Source organism: Myotis yumanensis, unplaced genomic scaffold (genome assembly GCF_028538775.1).
Source record: "Myotis yumanensis isolate MYYU_CA2020_CCGP unplaced genomic scaffold, mMyoYum1.0.hap1 SCAF_2, whole genome shotgun sequence".
Classification (NCBI taxonomy): domain Eukaryota; kingdom Metazoa; phylum Chordata; class Mammalia; order Chiroptera; family Vespertilionidae; genus Myotis; species Myotis yumanensis.
Window position 1 is genome coordinate 31,402,077 of NW_027223753.1, and position 20,955 is coordinate 31,423,031.

The 20,955-nt window shown below is 41.4% G+C and overlaps 1 protein-coding gene across 5 annotated transcripts; it reads right to left on the reverse strand.

Annotated features, from left to right (window-relative positions):
* Window positions 1–1,187: 1,187 nt before the first annotated feature.
* On the reverse strand, window positions 1,188–13,742 carry ZFP69 (ZFP69 zinc finger protein). Of its 5 annotated transcripts, none has more exons than XM_070405032.1 (6): window positions 13,231–13,313; window positions 11,509–11,990; window positions 9,624–9,709; window positions 4,958–5,084; window positions 4,547–4,642; window positions 1,188–2,572 (listed from the first exon to the last, which is right to left on the reverse strand). In XM_070405032.1, exons 2-6 carry the CDS (start codon window positions 11,633–11,635, stop codon window positions 1,455–1,457), a joined length of 1,554 nt encoding a protein of 517 aa, XP_070261133.1. In that variant the 5' UTR covers window positions 11,636–11,990; window positions 13,231–13,313; the 3' UTR covers window positions 1,188–1,454. The 5 variants fall into 5 exon arrangements, with proteins under 5 accessions (XP_070261133.1, XP_070261131.1, XP_070261132.1 ...); XM_070405030.1 differs by having other exon boundaries at window positions 4,547–4,645; XM_070405031.1 differs by lacking the exon at window positions 13,231–13,313 and having other exon boundaries at window positions 4,547–4,645; window positions 11,509–12,087.
* Window positions 13,743–20,955: the final 7,213 nt, after the last annotated feature.

Sequence of the window (20,955 nt, forward strand, 5' to 3'; positions counted from 1 at the left end):
AGAAGAGGAAGAAGAAAAAGGTAAAGATACAAATTGTGAACAACAAACATGCATCTATCAACAAGTGAATCTAAGAATCAAGTGAATAGATAATCTGATATACAAAATGAACTGGTGATTATAATGAATCAGGGACATAGAAAGGGAATGGACTGACTATTCTTGGGGGGGAAAGGGGAATGGGAGATGCGGGAAGAGACTGGACAAAAATCGTGCACCTATGGATGAGGACAGTGGGTGGGGAGTGAGGGCGGAGGGTGGGGCGGGAACTGGGAGGAGGGGAGTTATGGGGGGAAAAAAAAGAGGAACAAATGTAATCTGAACAATAAAGATTTAATAAAAAAAATAAAAATAAAGAAGATTCTCCATTTCTTCATCTATAAAGTGAAGTTTCAATTAGGTGAATTCCTAGATCCTTTCCAGTTCTAAATTTCTGATCTGGTGAATTGGCATTGAAGAATGGATAAGATTTGGAATTCTATGAATAACTCTCTTCTTTCCCACCCGTCCAGTTCCTCCCTCCCAGCACACCATCATGGTTCTCATAGAAGCTGAGATCTCAGCCTACAATTGACTGTAGAGGTGGGCACAGACCTAGCTGGGCCAATAAGAAACCTTCCTCAGGATTGAGATAGAAATGAGAAAGAGAAGGCAGCTTTATTCTGGGTGATAGAACCTGAATATATGTAAAATCTGGAGTTGCTGGTAGCCATGATTTATAATGAGGTGTTTTTTTGTTTGGTTGGTTTAAAAAAACACACAAAAACAAAAACAAAAAAAAACAAAAAAAAGCCAGAATGAAGACCCAAGAAGGTGAAAAATGGAGAGAAAACTGCCTGGGTTTTCCAAAGTACTCATCCCAGTCCACTATTAGAATGTATTGCAGCCCCTGGATTACATGAGCTAGTTGCAGGCTGATCCCTGGCCATCCCCTACCCCAGGGGCATGTGGGAGGCAACCAATCAATGTGTCTCTCTCACTGCAATGTTTCTCTCTCTCTCCCTCTTCCTTCCATTCTCTCCAGAAATCAATGGAAAAAATATCCTTGGGTGAGGATTAACAAAAAATTAAAAATTAAATTTTAATTTAAAATATGGGGGTGGTGACATTTTAAATAGTAGTTCCCATATACTGGTCTGTAAATCACTGAATGCCCATGAATAATAATTTATTAATCCACCATGAAGTCAGAAAAATAATGTGTTTAATTTTCCACATTGTTGAATTTAATTGGAAGGACCATCCTTTATTTTTAAGTGCTTTGTATGGAAGTGTAGATAGTAGTTATCAATGTAGTGTTTATTTACACAATGGGCAAAATTAGAAGTTGGCATCATTATATCAATAACTCACATTTAGAGTTCTGAAAATTAAAAGCATAGAATCACTGATTTAAACTTGGCTTTTGTTCTCATTAATCAAAATTGTTGGATAATCTGTTTTATAATCTATTTTTACACGTTATTTATGAGGGCATTCCTCCTGTGTATTTCATGGTGCCGAGTAAGTGATGAATTATAGCTGAAGGCTTTTCCACATTCATTACATTCATAAGGTTTTTCTCCAGTGTGATGTCTCTGATGTTTCTTAAAGGATGAGTCATGCCTATAGGCTTTTCCACACCGTGTGCATTCATATGCTTTCACTCCTGTATGAACAATTTTATGGTTGCTAAGGTGGATCCTCTGCCTAAAGGCTTTCCCACATTCTTTACATTTGTAGGGTCTCTCCCCAGTATGGATTCTCTGGTGATGTGTTAGATACGCTCGATGACTAAAAGTTTTACAACATGCAGTGCACGCATAGGGCTTTTCCCCAGTATGAATTCTTATATGTTCACTTAAGTGTCTAATTTGTCGAAAGGTTTTCCCACATTCATTGCATGTAAAGGGTTTCTCTCCAGAATGAGTTCTCAAATGTTGGATCAAGCTAATGTTCTGGCTGAAAGCTTTCTGACATTTATCACATACATAAGGTTTCTCTCCAGTGTGAGTTCTGTGATGCTGATTAAGAGAGGAGCGGTGTCTGAAGGTTTTGCCACATTCTTCACATTCAAAAGGTTTCTCACCAGTATGGATTCTCTGGTGGGTATTAAGAGACGCGCTTTGACTAAAGGCCCTTCCACATTCCTTACATCTGAAAGGTTTCTCACCAGTATGAATTCTCATGTGTTCAGTAAGATGAATGGTTTGCTTGAAGATTTTTTCACATATATTACATTCATAGGTTTTTGTTCTTATGTAACTTGTTGGATGATTAATCAGATTTAATTTGTATTTGTTCCTCTTTCTAAGTGTGTCATATTTACAGTACCTCTGTTCTATAATAACATTTGAACTCACAATATTTTCCCCAAATTTGTTAGTTTCTTGGCCTCTCTTCTTGTGGAGCAAGATGGCTTGTCTTACGTCTCTTCCATTGGTGTCCTGATGCCTTTCTAACTCATCATATTTGGAGACTTTTCTCAATGTGGAATCAATTACATCATCCCTCATGAACCTTTCCATAATAATGCCTTGATATAACTGTTCCTTTGCAGTTGACATACTGGTTTCTGTTTTACTCTTTAAGTCTGAAAGAAATGGAAAAAATACAAATAACTCAAATACTTTATGCTCTGAAAACTCAATTGCTATAGAGATTTAGATAACAATACATATAAAGTACATGAGATTTTCATTATATTTAAATATGGTTATGTATCCTGGAGAGGTAATGGGAAATTAAATTAAGAAACAGTAAACAGTAAAAGTATGATTTTTATAAAAAGAGTAAAATTTGAGCATTTTAGTCCTGCTCTTTCTAATAATACTAAATAATGAAATTTTTGAGCTGTCTTTACAACATGTCTTTTAAATTGACAACTACTTTTAGAAAACCTTCTCAGAAAAAAAAAACCATTTTCCTTCCTCACTCCAGCAGCAGCCAGAGACACTAGTTCAAAAAATAATGTTGGTACTAAGAAAATTCACAAGAACACTGAGGTGTCTTTTATTAAAACTTACACATTGTTCTATTTCCTGTGCTTATTCATTTATCCCTGGAAGTGTTATTTATGCAAAGAAGACTTGTAAGAAACCCAGTCTATATTGCTGCTATTACAATGTTCTATGAAAATATCCTTTAACCTTTAAAATTTTGACTGGTTTTCTCAGGTCATGGGTTCGATTCTGGTCAAGGGCACATAACTTGGTTGTAGGCTCAATTCCTGGCCCCAGTCTGCTGGGGTCCAACCCCAGCGGGTCCAGGGGTCCCCAAAGGTGTGGACGGAGTTGGCGAAGAAGGAATGACACGGAGACAGCTTCAGTTGATCAGCAGCCTAGTCAGGACCTCTAGCCAGGATCTCCAGCCAAAGTTCTGGTTAGGATCTGACGAGGATCTGATGTTTATTGTCTTGTTACATCCGTATTTATACCAGCCGATTTTAATCTTGTCAATTTCTATTACAAAGGTTAGGGCATTTCTTATCTCCATTCCAGGGAGTAAAGATTATGTAGCTTAACTACCCGCCTGGCACTTAATTAAGGGGTTGTATCCCCTCCCTAACCTCAGGGAAAAATCCCCACCTGGGGAAACAACCTCTCTCAGAGAGGTGACCTTGGTTAAAACACATGGCACTAAGGAGAGCAAACATATTAAGAACAATATGCTATATATGCCAGGTCCCTTGAAACATATGCTGTGCAGATGTTTCTTTCCTGCAGCGACTGTGTCAAGCAGCAAGGATGGACTGGCTTCCGGCACCAGTCAAGGCCTGCAGGAGACAACCAGTAACCAGTTGATGTGTCTCTCTCACAACAATGTTTCTCTCTCTCTCTCCCCCCCCCCTTCTCCTCCCTTCCACTCTCTCTAAAAATCAATGGAAAATATATCCTCAGGTGAGGATTAACAACAAAAAATAAAGTAAAAATAATAAAATTCTGACTGGTTTTCTTGATAATTTGTTGTACCCATTACTAATATTTCAACTGACAGCTTTGTATTCCTAAAAGGTATAACTTCTTATAAAAATCATTAGTATTTCCAAATTCTAAATGGAGGCAAGAATAGAGTCTACATTCTGTAGGTCCCGGATTCTGGTCTTGAATAGTGGGGGAGGAAGAGAAGACAGGGAAAGACAGAGAAGCCATCTATGTCCCCCTGCCCAATTCAGTATCCAGGACTGAAGCAGCCCAAGCTAGGGGAGAAGAAAAGATTGCACTTTGAATGAAGTTTCACTGAACTAAACATTTTACTAAAATCAGACTGTTGTTATTATTTAAAGGGACTAGACCGTTTATGGGATCTCTTTGAGATTTTACCCAGAGGTAAGGAAAGAACACCATTGCAGCTTTTATTATTCTTTTCATTATTATAAGTTGAAAAAGAAAACCCAAGAGAATGTACAAACAAATTGTTGGAATTAATAACAGAGTGAAACAAGGTGGTTGGCTGTAAGATCAATATACAAAACCAACTGTATTATTATACCAGGAACAAACAGAAAACATAATTTTAAAAAATATACTATTTACATGTGAAAAGGTTACCACCTGCCTTGGCTCACCTGCACTGGGATGTCCTGGGCCTTCTTTCTCTGTTATCCATGGCTCTTCTCCTTTCTCCAACTGGGAAATCACCCTAGGTTTGGAAAATTCATATCCTGCTTATGCAGTAAAAAAAAAAAAGAGTATGAATGCTTATGTTGAGATCTAAGAACCATCCCCAGAATTAGTTCCAGTCCTAGGATTTCTGAAAATGGAAAGGGGCACCTCAGCATGTTTTTCTATTTTAGCTCTACAAAATAAAAGGTAAAAGAAGGAGAATCAGATTTGGCCCTGGCTGGATTTTCAAAGGAATAAGACATCTCTAACACAGAATCCAAGGCCAAGATCCAGGGAATCCATGACATTTAACAATTTAGAAACAATGGCTCTCCTGCAATGAGCAGGTTTCTGGATAAACAGCCCAACCTTACCCACTGAGACCAGGTTCCCGTAGTTCTCCAGCATCACCTCTCGGTACAGATTCCGGTGAGCAGGGGTCAGTTGCCCCCACTCCTCCTGGGTGAAGTTCACAGTTATGTCCTTGAAGGTCAACCGTTCCTAGAATATAAAATACATTGCTTTTGCCCAGTTGGCATGGCATAGTGGTTGAGCATCGACCTATGAACCAGCCAGTCACAGTTCCATTCCCAGTCAGGGTATATGCTCTGGTTGTGGGCTCAATTCCCAGTATGGGGAGTGCAGGAGGTAGCCAATAAATGGTTCTCTCTCATCACTGATGTTTTTCTCTCTCTCCCTCTCCCTTCCTCTCTGAAATCAATAAAAATATGTTTAAAAAATAAAATAAAAATATATTTTTTTAAAAAAGAGTTCCAGCCCAGACTGGTTTGGCTCAGTGGATAGAGCGTCGGCTTACGGACTGAAGGGTCCTGGGTTCGATTCCGGTCAAGGGCATGTACCTTGGTTGTGGGCACATCCCCAGTGGGGGGTGTGCAGGAGGCAGCTGATCGATGTTTCTCTCTCAGCGATGTTTCTAACTCTCTATCCCTCTCCATTCCTCTCTGTAAAAAATCAATAAAATATATTAAAAAAATAAAATAAAAATAAAAAAGAGTTCCAGAATTGGTAAATATGTATCTACATATGAAAGGCTCATTTTCTTTTCCTTTTCTTAACTTTCCTAGTTTTTTATGACACAATTTACTATTAAAAACTAAAATAAGAACAATGTATTGTGGAATCTATAACATGTAAAGTGAAATGTATTGTGATAATACACAAAGAATGGGAGAGAATAAATGGAAATATAAGACTTCCATATTATATGTGAAACTGTATAATATTAATTCAAAGCAGCTGTGATATGTTTAAAATTTCATATTGTAGTGGCTAGAGCAACCACTAAAAACAAACCAAAGAAGAATAGCTAAAAAGTCATTAGGGACACAAAATGGAACACACAAGAAAACTATTTAATCCAAAAGATAGTAGAAAAGAAGGAACAAAGACTAGATGGGACAAACAGCAAACAAAGAATAAGAATATGCACTTAAATCTACCATATCAATGATTATGTTTACTGTAAATGGACTAACCAAGCAAGATCCAGCTATATTTAAGAAGGTCATACTTTAAATATAAAGACAAAGAGAAGTTGTCCTAGACGGTTTGGCTCAATGGATAGAGCATTGATCTGTGGACTGAGAGATCCCAGGTTCGTTTCCCGTCAAGGACACATACCTTGGTTGCAGGCTCCTGCTCAGGCCCTGGTCAGAGAGCATGCAGAAGGCAACCAATCAATATGTTTCTCTCACATTGATATTTCTCTCTGTCTTTTCTTCTCTCTTCCACTCTCTCTAAAAATCAATGGAAAAATATCCTGGGTGAGGATTAAAGGAAAAAAGACAAAGAGCTCCACATTCCCCTGGTGCACTGCCATGTGAGGACACAGCAAGAAGGTGATCACCTGCAAGCCAGTAAGAGAGTTCTCACCAGGAATTGAATCTGCCAGCACCTTGATCTTGGACTTCACAGCCTCCAGAATGTGAGAAATAAAAGTCTGTTGTTTTTAGCCACCAATCTGTAGTATTTTGTTATGGCAGCCCAAGCTAACAAAAACAATTGGGCCACAGGTAACACAATGTATGCATTTGTTAAAATTCATCAAATAATACACTTAATTTTTGTGCATTTTTATATTAAATTTTATCTTGAGAAATACTGAACTCCATTTAGTAGGTTTGCCTGTTACACTGGTATGGGTTATCAACTCTGAAACTATTTTTCTTATATCCCAAGCTTGAGCAAATGAGTTAAAAATGGGAGCCTGATTTCTCATTGTTGAAGGAGAACATATATACAATAATCCACCCCACCCCGCCCCCATCCATGGGAATATGTTCCAAGACAACCAGTGGATGCCTGAAACCATGGATAGTACCAAACCCTATATATAATGTTTTTTTCCAATTCACTTAAAGAAAGCACTTATCTGAAATGCCAGCATCACTAATCTTTCACTTTGGGGTCATTATTAAGCAAAATAAGGGTTACTTGAACACAAGCACTGCAATACCATGACAACTGAGCTGATAACCAATTGTTACTAAGTAGTTAATGGGTGGGGAGTATACCATATATAGGCTGAATATGCTGGACAAAGGGATGGTTTGCATCCTGGGCAGGATGGAGCAGAATGGTGTGAGATTTCATCACACCACTCAGAAAAAAATAAATAAAAAGACAAAGAGAGGTTAAAACTAAAAGAATGGAAAAGGTTATACCATGCAGACAATAACTAAAAGAACACTGGAGGATCTACATTAAATCAGACAAAGTGGACTTCAGGAAAAGAAATATTACTAGGCATAGAGACATTTCATAATTATAAGGATCAGTTCATTAAGAAGACAACAATCCCACATGTTTATGCATCTGACCACAGAATTCAAAATAAAGCAGAACTGACAGAACTAAAGGGAGATAGAGACAAAATCAAGATAGAGATTTTAACATTCTTCCCTCAATAACTGACAGAATTAGACAAAAATTCATCAAAGATATAACTTTGAACAGCCTATCAACCAACTTAATCTAATTAACATTTATAGAACATTACTGAATAGATTGTTTTTATTTATTTATTTTTTTAGATTATTTTTAAAATTACATTTATATTTCAAGATGACTTTAACATGATCATTAAATCTATTTTGAGATAGATTTACTTGCAGTTATCTATATATATAAAAGGCTAAATGACTGACTGTATGTCCATCCCTCTGACCCACCAACTGGACTCACGCATGCACGACACATATAAAGCTCTTGCCGGTGTCAAGTGCACGCGTGTGTTTCAATTTGTCATTGTTGACTGTGAATTTGATTGACACTTCTATTATAGAGAAAGGACAAATAGCAATATTAAATTATTTCTTGTAATTAATTTCCTTTCAATGTGCACGAATCCGTGCACCGAGCCACTAGTAAGAAGTAAACAGAGATCCCATGTACTAACTACTGGGAGCAAAGCAGAGTAAGGGGCATGAGGGAACTTTCTGAGATGGTGGAAATATTCTAGATCTTGATTGCAGTAGATGGTATATACATATGTCAAAAAGAGCTATGCACTTTCTTAAGTGTTTTATCCTATGTATAAATTATACCTGTTTTTTTTAATCCTGAGTATATTTTTTCCATTGACTTTTAGAGAGAGTGAAAGGGAAGGAAGAGAAAGAGAAAGAGAGAGAGAGAGAGAGAGAAACGATGTGAGACACATTGACTGGTTGCTTTCCACATAGGACTGAGGATCGAACCTGTGACCGAAGTACATGCCCTTGACCATGAATCAAACCTGTGACCTTTCAGTCTGAGAGCCAATGCTCTAACCACTGAGCAACTGGCCAGGATAATATACCTTTTTTAAAAATTTTAATCTTTTCCCAGTGCTAAGTTTAAATCTCATCAGTTTCAATACGTGTCAGGAAGTGAGGAATTCTAAAAAGTAGAATGCAGAGATAACCCCTTAAATAATTAGACCATTATTACTTCCATATTTCTCTAACTCTGGAATGCATTTCACTCCTAGAAAGTATGAGCATCTGAATTAGCTGAGGAAACTGGGATTTTAAACAGCTAAAAAATATTGCCACAGATCACCAAGCAAGTAAATTCAAGAGCTAAGTTCAAATCTTGTACCATCTAATTTTAGAACCCAAGTTCTGTTCACTTAAAACTCTTCTGTCCTCGAATAACATCTCCTCTTTAATGATCTTCCTTTTCTGTTTATTCAAAAATTTTCCTTCTGTCTCACCTGTCCTTCCACCAGGCGGTGAGGGCACCCATTCTGACACCTGTTGTATCTGCCCAGGCTAACGTGTGCACCTGTGGCCAGACCATTTCTTCTCTTCTTGATTCTTTGGCTGCAGTTTGATCTCTGCTCCCAATACTCTAAGGGTCACCTCATTAAGTTCACAAGTGATATGTGTACACCATTAAGAATGTCATCCTGGTCTGTGTGGCTCAGTGGTTGAGCACAGACCTATGAACCAGAAGATCAGTTCAATTCCCGGTGAGGGTACATGCCCAGGTTATGGGCTCAATTCCCAGTGTGGGGTGTGCTGGAGGCGGCCATTCAATTATTCTCTTTCATCATTGATGTTTCTTTCTCTCTCTCTCTCTCTCTCTCTCTCTCTCTCTCTTTCTCCCCCCTTCCTCTCTGCAATCAATAAAAAAATATATTTTTAAAAATATATAAAAATAATAATAAAAGAATGTCAGAACTTCTCATTTACAAAGTTTGTTTTTCAGTTATAAATACTAAAAAATAAATTAAAAAATGAGACTTATCTTAGGTCCCAAGTGGTATCTGTTGGTTTTTAGAGGCTAAAATTCTATCACTCATTTTGCATTCTTTACAGAAATTAGCAACACAATGTTAGAGTTACATGGAGGAAAGTATAACTTCTATGAGCAGATAAATTGCTACTACCGTTGCCATTTTCTGTACAAGAGCAATATTCTCTAAGCTCCCTAGGTTAAATTCGTTAGCCTCAACAACCTCCCACTCCAAGAAAAGGGGTGTTATGCCCTTAAAAACCAAGAAGCATGTCAAAAAAATGAGAGGAAATTCCAACCCACCTGGAATTCTGCTGTCTGGGCCCCAGAAGTCCCTTCATCCTTTAAACTTTCTCCCTGGGTCTCATTAGCATCCTGAGATAGCAGAGCTGAGGAAGGAAAAGAGCCATAAAGTTTGCACTTCCCAAATGCCCCCAAAACTGCCTGCAGACTTGGTGAATATGGCTCCTCTCTCAATATATTCACAAAGAGGGACATTTGGAGCGACGCAAGCAGACTGGAGGCCCCTTAATGAGGAGGATCTGCAGTGTGTTCTTTTGGGCATTAGTATTTCCCAATGGTCAATGCTGGTCCAAAAGCACAGATCTACCGAGCCACTCCTTTGTTCACTTCCCAGGGCTTCCAGGCACTCTACGGTCCACCTGAAGCATATCTTTCCATCACTAGTTTCCTCTAATCACCATCCTCTATCTGTTGGACTCGAACACCAATCTCAGACTACAATGGTCTCCATTCTCTGACTCTTCGACAAAAAAACTTAGACATCTTTCAAGGCCCAATTCAATGCTATCTGCTTTGTGAAAATTTCTCAGATGAGCACAACTGGAAAAATGTTTCCTCTCTTGTCTTCCAAAAGAACTTTATCATAGCATTTTCCTAGGTTACCTTCTATTATGGGTATGTGGTCTGGGTATGTGTCTGTCTCCATCAATTAATAATTAGCACCCTAGCTGGTTTGGCTCAGTGGATAAATCAAACCTGAAGGGTCCCAGGTTTGATGCCGGTCAAGGGCACATGCCCGGGTTGCAAGCTCGATCCCCAGTAGGGGACATGCAGGAGGCAGCCGATCAACAATTCTTTCTCTCCCTCTACCTTCCTCTCTGAAATCAATAAAAATATATTTTGCCCTATCTGGTTTGGCTCAGTGGATAGAGCGTTGGCCTGTGGACTGATGGGTCCTGGGTTCTATTCCAGTCAAGGGCACAGGCCCGGGTTGCAGGCTCGATCCCCAGTAGGGGGTGTGCAGGAGGCAGCAGATCAATGATTCTCTCTCATCATTGATGTTTCTCTCTCTCTCTCTCCCCCTTCCTCTCTGAAATCAATAAAATATATATTAAAATATATATATATTTTAAAAATATTTAGCATAGAGATCATTATTCATTTTTCCATCTGTCAAGATGCTTAGCAAAGTTCCCGCCTGACACAGCTAGAATACAGTAAATATTGACTGAATCTACAGTGTTAAAGGTATGAATTAAGAGACTACACGAAACACACAAAATCCCTCTATCCATCTATCTATCCTGACCAGACCACTAAATAATGTGTAGTTTTGGACATATTTCCCACTGAACCTATATTTCAAGGTAAAATAGGAGTAATCAAGCATGTCAAGAACGGATATTGATTTGAGGCTAAAATGACTGAAACTTGTGAAGAAAAAGCATGGGAGGGAGGGCTTAAGGGTGCAAAAAGCTTTGACTTTGCTATCTATAAATCACATTTACACACTCAGGAGTCGCAGGTGGGGACCATCTTGTGTTCTGTTTTCCTGTCCTGTGTAGTACTGAGGACAGGAGATGGAAGCAGCATGGGGCAGCACGGAGCACATGTCAACAAGAAGCTTGTGCTGAGAGCACAATAGTAAGTACTGCCTCTTCGCGAGGCAGCCGGTTGAGTATGGTTGAGTGCATGCCTCTATATTCTTCTAGAGGAGCAACAAGGCAGCAGAGGAGGGATCCAGAAGCAACAATCACACAGCCAGAACTCCAGAACTCTCACAGCTATCCCCTTCCCAAAAGCCACAAGCATGAACCTCAGAGACCTGCTTTCCCCTCAACTTTCTCCCCGAGACCAGAACAATGAAGTGCACCTATCCTTTGACACACAAATGAGATCTCCTAGTTCTCCATCCATTCCCCCCTTCATCAGTCTAATGTCTCACCTTCTCCTTCAAACATCTTAGTCACATCCTCCCATAGGGGCACCCCCTCCTTGGCCTTCTTTGGATGGTGCAACTTCACCCAGGGGCTGGCCTCAGCGGGCAGGGTGATCAAGAGCTGCTGCAGCATAATGATGTCCACCGGATCGGGCTTGTCCACTTCCGGTGAGGAAACGGCCAGAACCTCTGCTGAGAGGCTTCACAGTTGTGTGGTCCTCCTCTGATCACACCCTTGCCCTCAGGGCTTTGGCATGTTCCTGCAGCACCAGAACCTGGGGGCTCCTAGAGGCTAATGTGACTTGGACAGCTCTGAAACACTGACGCCTCTCTTAAATTAAGTACGGCCTCCCTGGGAGGCAGCCAGTTGAGTAGGTTTGAGTAGGTTAGAGTGTATGCCTCTATCAGGGACACAAGGCAGGAGAGGAGGGACCCAGGAGCACCCTCGTACAGCCAGAAATCCAGAACTTGCAGAAATATCTTTAGAACTGCAAAAGATCCAAAAACAAAGATTTGGCATCAATGTGGGAATAAGTATAATCAATGCTCTTGGATGTGGCTCTGTCTCCCGGTTCCATACACACACACAAACAGCCAAAGATACACAGATATGCACCAATCCTGCCTTGATTTCCCCCCTTAAAAGCCACATGGCATCTTTTGCCTGGATATAGATTTGAAATCAGACAGCCTGGGTTAGAATCCTGGCTCTTGCACTTAAAAGCTCTAAGGCACTTAAACTGAGCGTCAGTTTCTTCACCTATAAAATAATAATCGTACTTCATAGGGTTGTAAAGTTGAGTAATTGAGACAATGTTAGGCAAACAATAAACCTTTAGTAAACATTATTATAAACCTTTCGCTTTAATGCTGCAAGAGAGCATTATCTTTTTAAGTTTTTTTTCTTCCATTTTTTTTGAGAGACAGAGATATCAATTTGTTGTTCTACCACTGAGGATGGAACCTGCAAACTTGGCATAGCGGATGATGCCCTAACCAAGTGACCTACTGGGCCGGGTCTTCTCAAGTTATTTTTAAAAACAATTAAGAAATCTCAATTCAAAGTTAATTTCAAGTATTTCAACTGATGGAATAATCATATAGCTGCATTTTCACAGGGGCAAATAGTGACAGACACACCCACGTAGATGCCTAGCAGCTAGCAAGTCCTTTTAACCTCTCTGTTAAGAGGTATCCTGATTTCAAAAATGTTAAAATTTGGGGAAAGGAGTATGCCTACAAAAGGAGGAAATACGGTACTTCGAGTACAATTGAGGACTACTGCAGAAGTGTTTGTAACAGGCAATTTTGGAAAAACAGAACAAAACTCAAATACATCCTCTGTCTCATCCCACCCCTGTCATTTGAGCAGGTAGATCGCTCCACAGCGACCAGGCCCAGTGTATCTGGGGCCCCAAAATCAGTCCTAGCTCCCTGGAAAGGAAGCCGACCCAACTTTTTGCACTTTATGGGGGAAGGGTATGTGGTTAATGGGCACCTCTCTTTTTCAGCTGTGACTGGTGCAGAGAAAGGGGCTGCATCCTACCGACTGGAGCATGTGGGAAATAGCCTGCTTCTGAATATACAAAAAGTAAATGTCTGTTACCAAAGTGGAGAAATTTATGAAACGGTTAATGGCAGAGAAGCTTCTTTGAGACGATGACCCCGTTCTCACTACCCCGACCTGCCTCTCTGGACTGACGACAGGCAGGGTGGCCTCCTACTCACCAGATCCGCCTCGGGCGCGGTGGGACCAGAGACGGGGGCGTGAGAGCGCTCGCTCTCGAGGCTTTCAGCTGCAGAGGGTGTCTGTTTGGAGGAGGACTGGTACCAGGTTTTGTGCTTTCCCAGCCTTCTACAGACAGACCACATTCTCAAGCGAAACCATCATTCTTCAAAAGATGCCCAGCGTTCACGGCGGCCTCCGGACTGGCAGTGGGTCTTTTCCAAATTCCCAAGGAGAAGCGGCCTAGGGCGGGTCTGCGGTTCCTGATCAACCAACGTGGCCTCTCCCGCCGCACCTCTCGGAGCCGGGCTCTGGGCGCCGCAAAGGGAGAGGCTCCCGTACCCGCTCCCCGTACTCCTAGGCTAGGGCACATCTCCTAGGAGGCGGCTTCAGTGCCGGGCGGCTGCCAGGTCCTCCCGCGCCCCGCCTCCTGGGCCGCAGCCCGACGTCTCCGGCGCCCCAGTCTCGGACGCGCCCCCGCCGTTGCCCGCGCTACCGATCGCCTCAGCACAGGCCCCAGTGCAGCCCGGGGTACAGCCCACCCAAGGCCGCCGCCCCGCAGGCCCGCCACCCCGCCCAGCGCCAGCTAGTCTTCCGGCAGCTCCACCCGCTCCGCCGCTGGCTCCGCCCACGATGGCCGTGGAGGAGCCCGCCGGCTCCGGGATGGTGGGGCGCACGCGAAAACCCGGAAACTGGATGCCGGGAGCGCGCCCCCCAGCGGACTCTCCAGACCCAGGGGCAGCGACCACCAGAGTAGATCTGCGGCGTTTCCTGACAGCGGTCCAGGAGACCGCGTGGACTGCCACTTCTTCCGGTGGGGAAGCCCCTTCTGTCACTCACTCACTCATTCATTCATTCATTCACCAACTGTCTCCTTAGTGCCTACGATCTGCCACGCATTGTCTCAGGATCTGAGGCTACAGCAGTTATTAAAATGCAGCCTGCTTTCTTGTATATTAATTCCGGTGAAATTAAACAGATAAATAAATAGGAAAATAGATAACATTCTAGGACCAGCTGATGGTAAGGGCTATGAGGAAAAGGGAAGCAGCGTGTAGAGTGGAGAGTAGAGGATAATTAGAGTTCCTCTCTGGTAATTGTGGGCTAGGATATTTGTATCAACGCATCTCAGAAAACAATATTAAAAAGTAAAAGTCTGGCCCGGCTGGTGTGGCTCAGCATTGATCTATGAACCAGGAGTTATGACTCCATTACTGGTCAGGACACATTCCCGGGTTGCAGGCTCTATCCCCAGTAGGGGGCATGCAGGAGGTAGCCGATCAATGATTCTCTCTCATTATTGATCTTTCTATCTTTCTCTCTCTCTCCCTCTCCCTTCCTCTGTGAAATCTCTCTCTCTCTCTATCTCTCTCTCTCTCTCTCTATATATATATATATTTAAAAAGTAAACGTGTGAAATATATGTATTGTAATGTTTTTAAAGTTGACTAAACTAATGTTTTAGTTTACTAGAGCAGTCATAACTGGATGGCTTAAATGACAGAAATGTGTTGTCTCAGTTGTGGAGACCAAAAGTCCAGGATCCAGGTGTCAGCAGGGTTGACTTCTCCTGAGACCTTTGTTCTTGGCTACAAACGGTTGCTTTCTCCCTGTGTCTTCCTGGGTCTTTCCTCTGCGTGCCTTCATGACCCTGGTACGTCACTGCCTGTCCAAATTGCTTCTTCTTATAAAGACACCAGGCAGACTGGTTTAGAGCACATTCTAATGCCTCATTTTAACTCACTTATCTCTTTAAAGTGATTATGTTTAATCACCAAAATATATGATTAAATACAGTCACATTCTGAGATACTGGTGGTTAGGGTTTCAACATATGAATTTTGGGGACACACAATTCACACCATAACATGGTGTCTAAGAGATGGCAAGATAGAATTATCAGACCAAAAGCTGGAAAGCAAGATCCAGGGAGATAATCCAATTGGGAACAGGCAATCCAACTTGAAACACTGGAAGATGCTTTTGCCCTGAGACATTTACCTAAATGGAAATTGTGATCTTCCTGTCTCGAGATTATATATATATATATAGCCCAGCACATGAAATCATGCACATGTAGGGTCCCTAGGCCTAGCCTGCGATCAGGGCCATCTTCCTCCCGCTGGCCAGTCCCCAGTCCCACCCCACCCCAACTCCGCCACCCACCTCAGTTCCCCATTCACAATCCGGCGATCAATCGATCAATCGTAGCCTGCAGGCTAGGGGGAGGGACCAAGAGGTCGGCCATTCCACCCACTGGCCACTCCACCACCGCCACTCACCCCAGGTCCCCGTTCACCACCTGGCGATTGAGCGATTGATCATAGCCTGCAGGCACGGGGTGGGGGGGAGGGGGGAGGAATGAAGAGGTTGGCCGTTCAGCCCAATAACCAGCCCCCAGTCCCACCCCACCCCACTGCCACCACCCACCCTGGTTCCCCATTCACCATCCAGCAATCAGAGCCTACAGGCCGGGCGGGAGGGACGGAGAGGTGATCAATGCACCTCATAGCGACTGGTCAAGCAGTCGTTCTGGTCATTATGCCATTATGGTAGCTGGGCTTTTATTATATAGGATTTTTTTTATTGATTTCAGAGAGGAAGAGAGAGGGAGAGAAAGATAGAAGCATCAATGATGAAAGAGAGTCTATTGGAGATGGAATACACAAGCCAGGAATATGCCTCTGACCAGAATTGAACCCAGGACCCTTCAGTCTGTAGGCCCACGCTATATCCACTAAGCCAAACTGGCTCAAGTCTTGATCTTGCGTTCAGGTGGTCTCAAACTGATGCCTCCAGATGCCTGGCAAAAGCAAATACAATTCATCTCTGGAGGAACGCATTATAATTGTAGGCCATAAATTCTTCCTACACATAAATTTTCAAAGAAATGTTAAGTATAGAATTAAAGATAAACAAGTACACAAGGAAACTAGACTCATCTTTCACAGCAAGAAGTCAGTCTACGCCAACAAAAATGAAAACATGTCCTTGGTAAAAATCATAATGACTTCAACCTTTAATGTTCTGATAGTTTCTTCTTCTTCTTTTTTTTAATCTTGAAGGGATATTTTAGGGGAAGTATCTCTTGCCTAGAGGAAATATGTATATAAATTCAGCAATTCCCTGAACGTCTCTTTCTTTTGTGAAATTCAAGTAAAATTAAATTTAAAATTGTATCCGGAATATGATTGTTATGGTTTTATGAAAGTACCTCTACCAGGCCTTCTCACCACAGGGATGTTTGCAGTGGCTGCGCGGTGGACATAAACAGGATGAGAGAGGTGCACGTTATAAGATAGAATCCAGCGTGTAGTACTCCCTGGATCGGCCTTCCTGTCCAGTCCCCCACACCACATAGCTGGTCTTCACGTTCTTGGTCCAGAGGAACTCGCCTCCAAAGATGACTTTGTCCTCCTTCACCACGATCTCCTTCTTCTGGATGCTGTACTGTCGCAGGACACTGAGCACCTATGCCACCTCCCGGCACCGCCGCCACCTGCCCGCGCACCAGTGCCGCTGCCTTGCTGCCTCGCTGGGCCGCTGCCCCTGCCGCCGCCGCCGCTGCTGCCGCCTATGCCATACATCCACTCTGCAGTTTCTTTTATACATTTGAAATTTAGGCGGGAATGTAAGAAGATTACATGAGGGTGGGAGATAACAAGACAGGAATTGGATTATAAGATTATATGCTTTCTTAGGAGTGATTGCCTCCGAAAAGTCTGAAAAAAGATTCCCATGCAATCCTTCTCATAACCCCACCGGGCTTTTTTTCTCTTTTGGTAGATATTAAAAAGCTTATTCTAAACTTTATATGGAAATACAGAGTACCTAAAATATCCAAAGCAATCTTCAAAAAGGACAAATATGGAGGACTTAAATGGAGTTTAAAACTTAGTAGAAAGCTCCTCTGACCGACATAGTGTAGTACCGGCATAAGGATCAACAAGTTGGTCAATAAAAATGAGTAAAGGTCCCAGAAATAGACCTACACTAAGTTGTAATTTGATTTTTGACAAAGGCACCACAGTGAAAAGGATAATCTTTTCAACAAATAGTTCTGGCACTATCAGACATTCATTTAGAACAAACTAAAACTCAATTTCGGTCTTACACAATACTGAAAACTTAATTTCAGATGGTTATACACCCAATCCTAAAAACTAAAAGAACTTCTAGAAGAAAAATTAGACTACTACATTTTTCCTTTAACTTTTTTAGGTATAAGCACTTGGAGATAAAAGGTTTAAAAGACAGGACTACAGAATTAAATACATTTTTTAAAAAGTAAATAAAGAAGACCACATCAATATTAAAAACATTCCAAAAATAAATAAATAAAGACAACAAGTTTTGTCCCCCTCCCTCCGCAAAATTAAAAACATTCCCATTAAAGGTATCATAAGAAAATAAGTGTGGCCCTAACCGGTTTTGCTGAGTGAATAGAGCGTCTTTCCAGTCAAGGGCATGTACCTTGGTTGTGGGCACTTCCCCAATAAGGAGTGTGCAGGAGGCAGCTGATTGATATTTATCTCTCATCAATGTTTCTAACTCTCTATCCCTCTCCCTTCCTTTCTGTAAAAAAATCAATAAAATACATTTTTTAAAAAAGAAAATAAGTGTGACATAAACTAAGAGACATTATTTGGAAATCCTATGTCTGACAAGACTAATGTCCAGAATATATAAAGAATTCTCAAATATAATAAGAAAAACAACTCAATAGAAATTTACAAAATATTCTGATAGAAACTATAGGAACAGCCAATGAGCAGAAGAAAATATGCTCAAATTCATTAGTCATGATGAAAATACAAATGATTGAATCTGAGTTATGTAGGACTTCTAAGTACTGTGCATTTCACTGTATGAAACTTTTAACTAAACAAATATTGAACTCCTTTTGGTAACTTACTTGGTGAACTGTTCAAGGATATAGATCTGATTCTGGAAGTTAACTTGAAGTGCATTTAAAACATGTTGAATTAATGGTAGATTGAATGACAAAGAAAATATTAACTGTAGAATTTGTTGTGGACATGAGTGTTCACCGTATCATTCTTTCACCTTTTCTATAAGTTTATCAATCTCGTAATAAAATGTTGGGGGAAAGAAATGAAAGAAAATACCAATAGAGGCTAAGTTTCTTATTTCTGTGTCTGCTCATATGGCCACAGCTGGATTGGGGCTTACCAAATTTTCTATCAATTCTGTTTCCCTTGAAAATCAGAGATGCTCTCCCCAGCTTACACTCCCTCCTGGATTTGGTAGGATAGCTGCCACTGCACATGGGCTCAGTCCCCACCAGCTCCTTGAGGCCTGGAAGCTTTTTTATCTCCAGGCTGGGGCAGCCACAATGACAGTTTTGCCGATGACTGTCAAGCCCAGGTCAGCACTACCATTGCCTCCTTCAGTCATTAGTTAATTGCTTCCCCCTTTCCCTCAGTCAGGGAACGGGATTCTGCAAGACCTCCATCATCTTCCTGTAGCGGCTAAAATGCAGCTCCATGGCAGCTCCAAGGCAGCTCTGTGTCTGACTGGGCTGTGGCCAGAGAGGATCTGGCCTCACCAGTGTCCTAACAGCAAGTCTAGATTATCTAAACCTGGAAATATGGGAGTGTTACCACCCCCAGAGGCACACTTTAAAGATGAATGGCTGGTATTCTTCTACAACTGTCAATCAGATTCAATCGATCCATAGGGCCCTCTTCTGTGATTAAGTAACTGCTATAAAGTTTTCTTGAAGCCAGTGCCTGGTACAGAGGAGGCCTCCGATGATTAACATGATAAGCCCACGATTGCTCTCACAAGTCTCAAGTGGAGGGTTCTTCCGTCAGCCTTGAACTTTCCGTGGACCTAGGTCTGCCTGGCAGCATGCCTGAGATTGACTTGCTTGCAATTTCTTTCCTCCTTGATTTTAGCAATAAAATACTCTACTAAAATGGGCGGCTGATGAAATTATATAAGTCAAGAGGATTCTTTCCCCAAGCTCTCTGAATCATTCCCAGAACAGTCATCTGAGGGGAGTTCCTAGTAAGCTAGACCAGCATCTTTGTAAATTTCCTCGGGCAACGACTGTGAAACCGCCCAAACTACAGGATGCTTATCTTTTTAGTAAAGTAAAATAGCTGCTCTGCCCACACCTAATTTAAAAGGGCTGATTTATTTAGCACTGTGTCACTTTGCTGCCCTCCAGGGTCTCTGAGTATTCTGGGGCGAAATGGGTGGGGGATGTGCTTTGTTTCATTTCTCAAGCTCTCATGAAACAGCAAATGGCAGAAACGGCAGTCTGAAATGTCGGAGATAATTGCTGTTTGATTCTGGATTTGATGAGTTAATGAGCACTGTACAGAAGGCATATGATGGGGTCTCATTTGCAGCCTAAACTGCGTTGCTGTGTGTATTGGGGGAATATATGTCGTCTGTGTGTATCTTTGTAAATTACATTTTTCAGCACAAGCACTAATCCTGCCAAATAATTACAATGTTTACAGAATCTGATGCAATCCATCTGTTGAAAAGGCGTTTCCGTATTTAGGCTGATAGAATATAAAACAGTTGCTGAAGACTGAACAAAATCTATGGATCTTGATTTTGGGAGCACGTCACTTTTCTTCTAGGCTGTGCAATGGGATTACTGGTGAAAAGCTTCCAGAGGCTTGCTGGGCTCTTTGGGATGGACATAGCAACACAGTCTAGGCTCAGCTGCTTTCCTGAATAGACTACTTTCTGACACTAAGGCCTGGTCCTACGCACTTGAAATGCAAAGTGTTCAAAGGCATAACCTCTTCCCTTTGCTGCCATTCTTGCCTTACAGCTAAATCTGGTTATAGCGTTAGTAGAGAGACTCAAGGCATCTTAGTTGAATAGCCTTTCTCCCGTGAGAGGTTTACTACTGGGGTGAGATGAAAGGCAATGAACGAGATACTTTAAAATGTGAATTTTTGTTTTCAAGACTTGGTGTTTTAGTTTGGGTTCCCCTAGATGCAGGCCCTGAAACAAAGATTAGATGCCATTGGTTTATTTGGGAGGTTCAGGGAACACTGGCATGACAATGAAGAAGTAGTAAGGGGAATGTGGTCAATACCAGATGTATTAGGCCAGTTTCCCTGTGGGTGGCTGGAGCTTAACCTCAGAAATCGTGTAGCACACATCCCTCAGGATTGTCCCAGCTGAGAGAGGCATGGGACCTGGGTACTGCTATCACTGACCTATTATGTGCTTCTGTACTTACTATTGTTTTGTTATTTCTTGATGGATCAACTTTAAACATTATCCACTAACTTCCACCCATGAAACTGAGGATCTACCTCGCTTAGATTAGACACCTCTAGAAATATCACTTTCCCTCTGTGGGTTTGCCTTCTAATCATTTTAATGGTAGTTTGGGAGTAATAATATTTTAATTGTTGTCATCAAATCTATCAATCTCATTTTTGTGCCCTGCTTAAGACTTTCTCTATGTCAAGGTCATGAGATAGTCTTCCATATTATCTTCTAAGAATTATATTGTTTTGTCTTTTTATTTTTAGAACCATAATTTAATTGATTTTTAATATGGTGTAGGTTACAGAACAAATTTACACTTTCTGAAAGAAAGAATATATTAATAGCATAATAACCAACAAGGGCTCACTTTCATAATATATAAAGAAAATAAACAAATCAATAAGAAAAATACTATCCAACAAAAACATGCAAGAATGTTGAAAAAAGACTGCAGATAA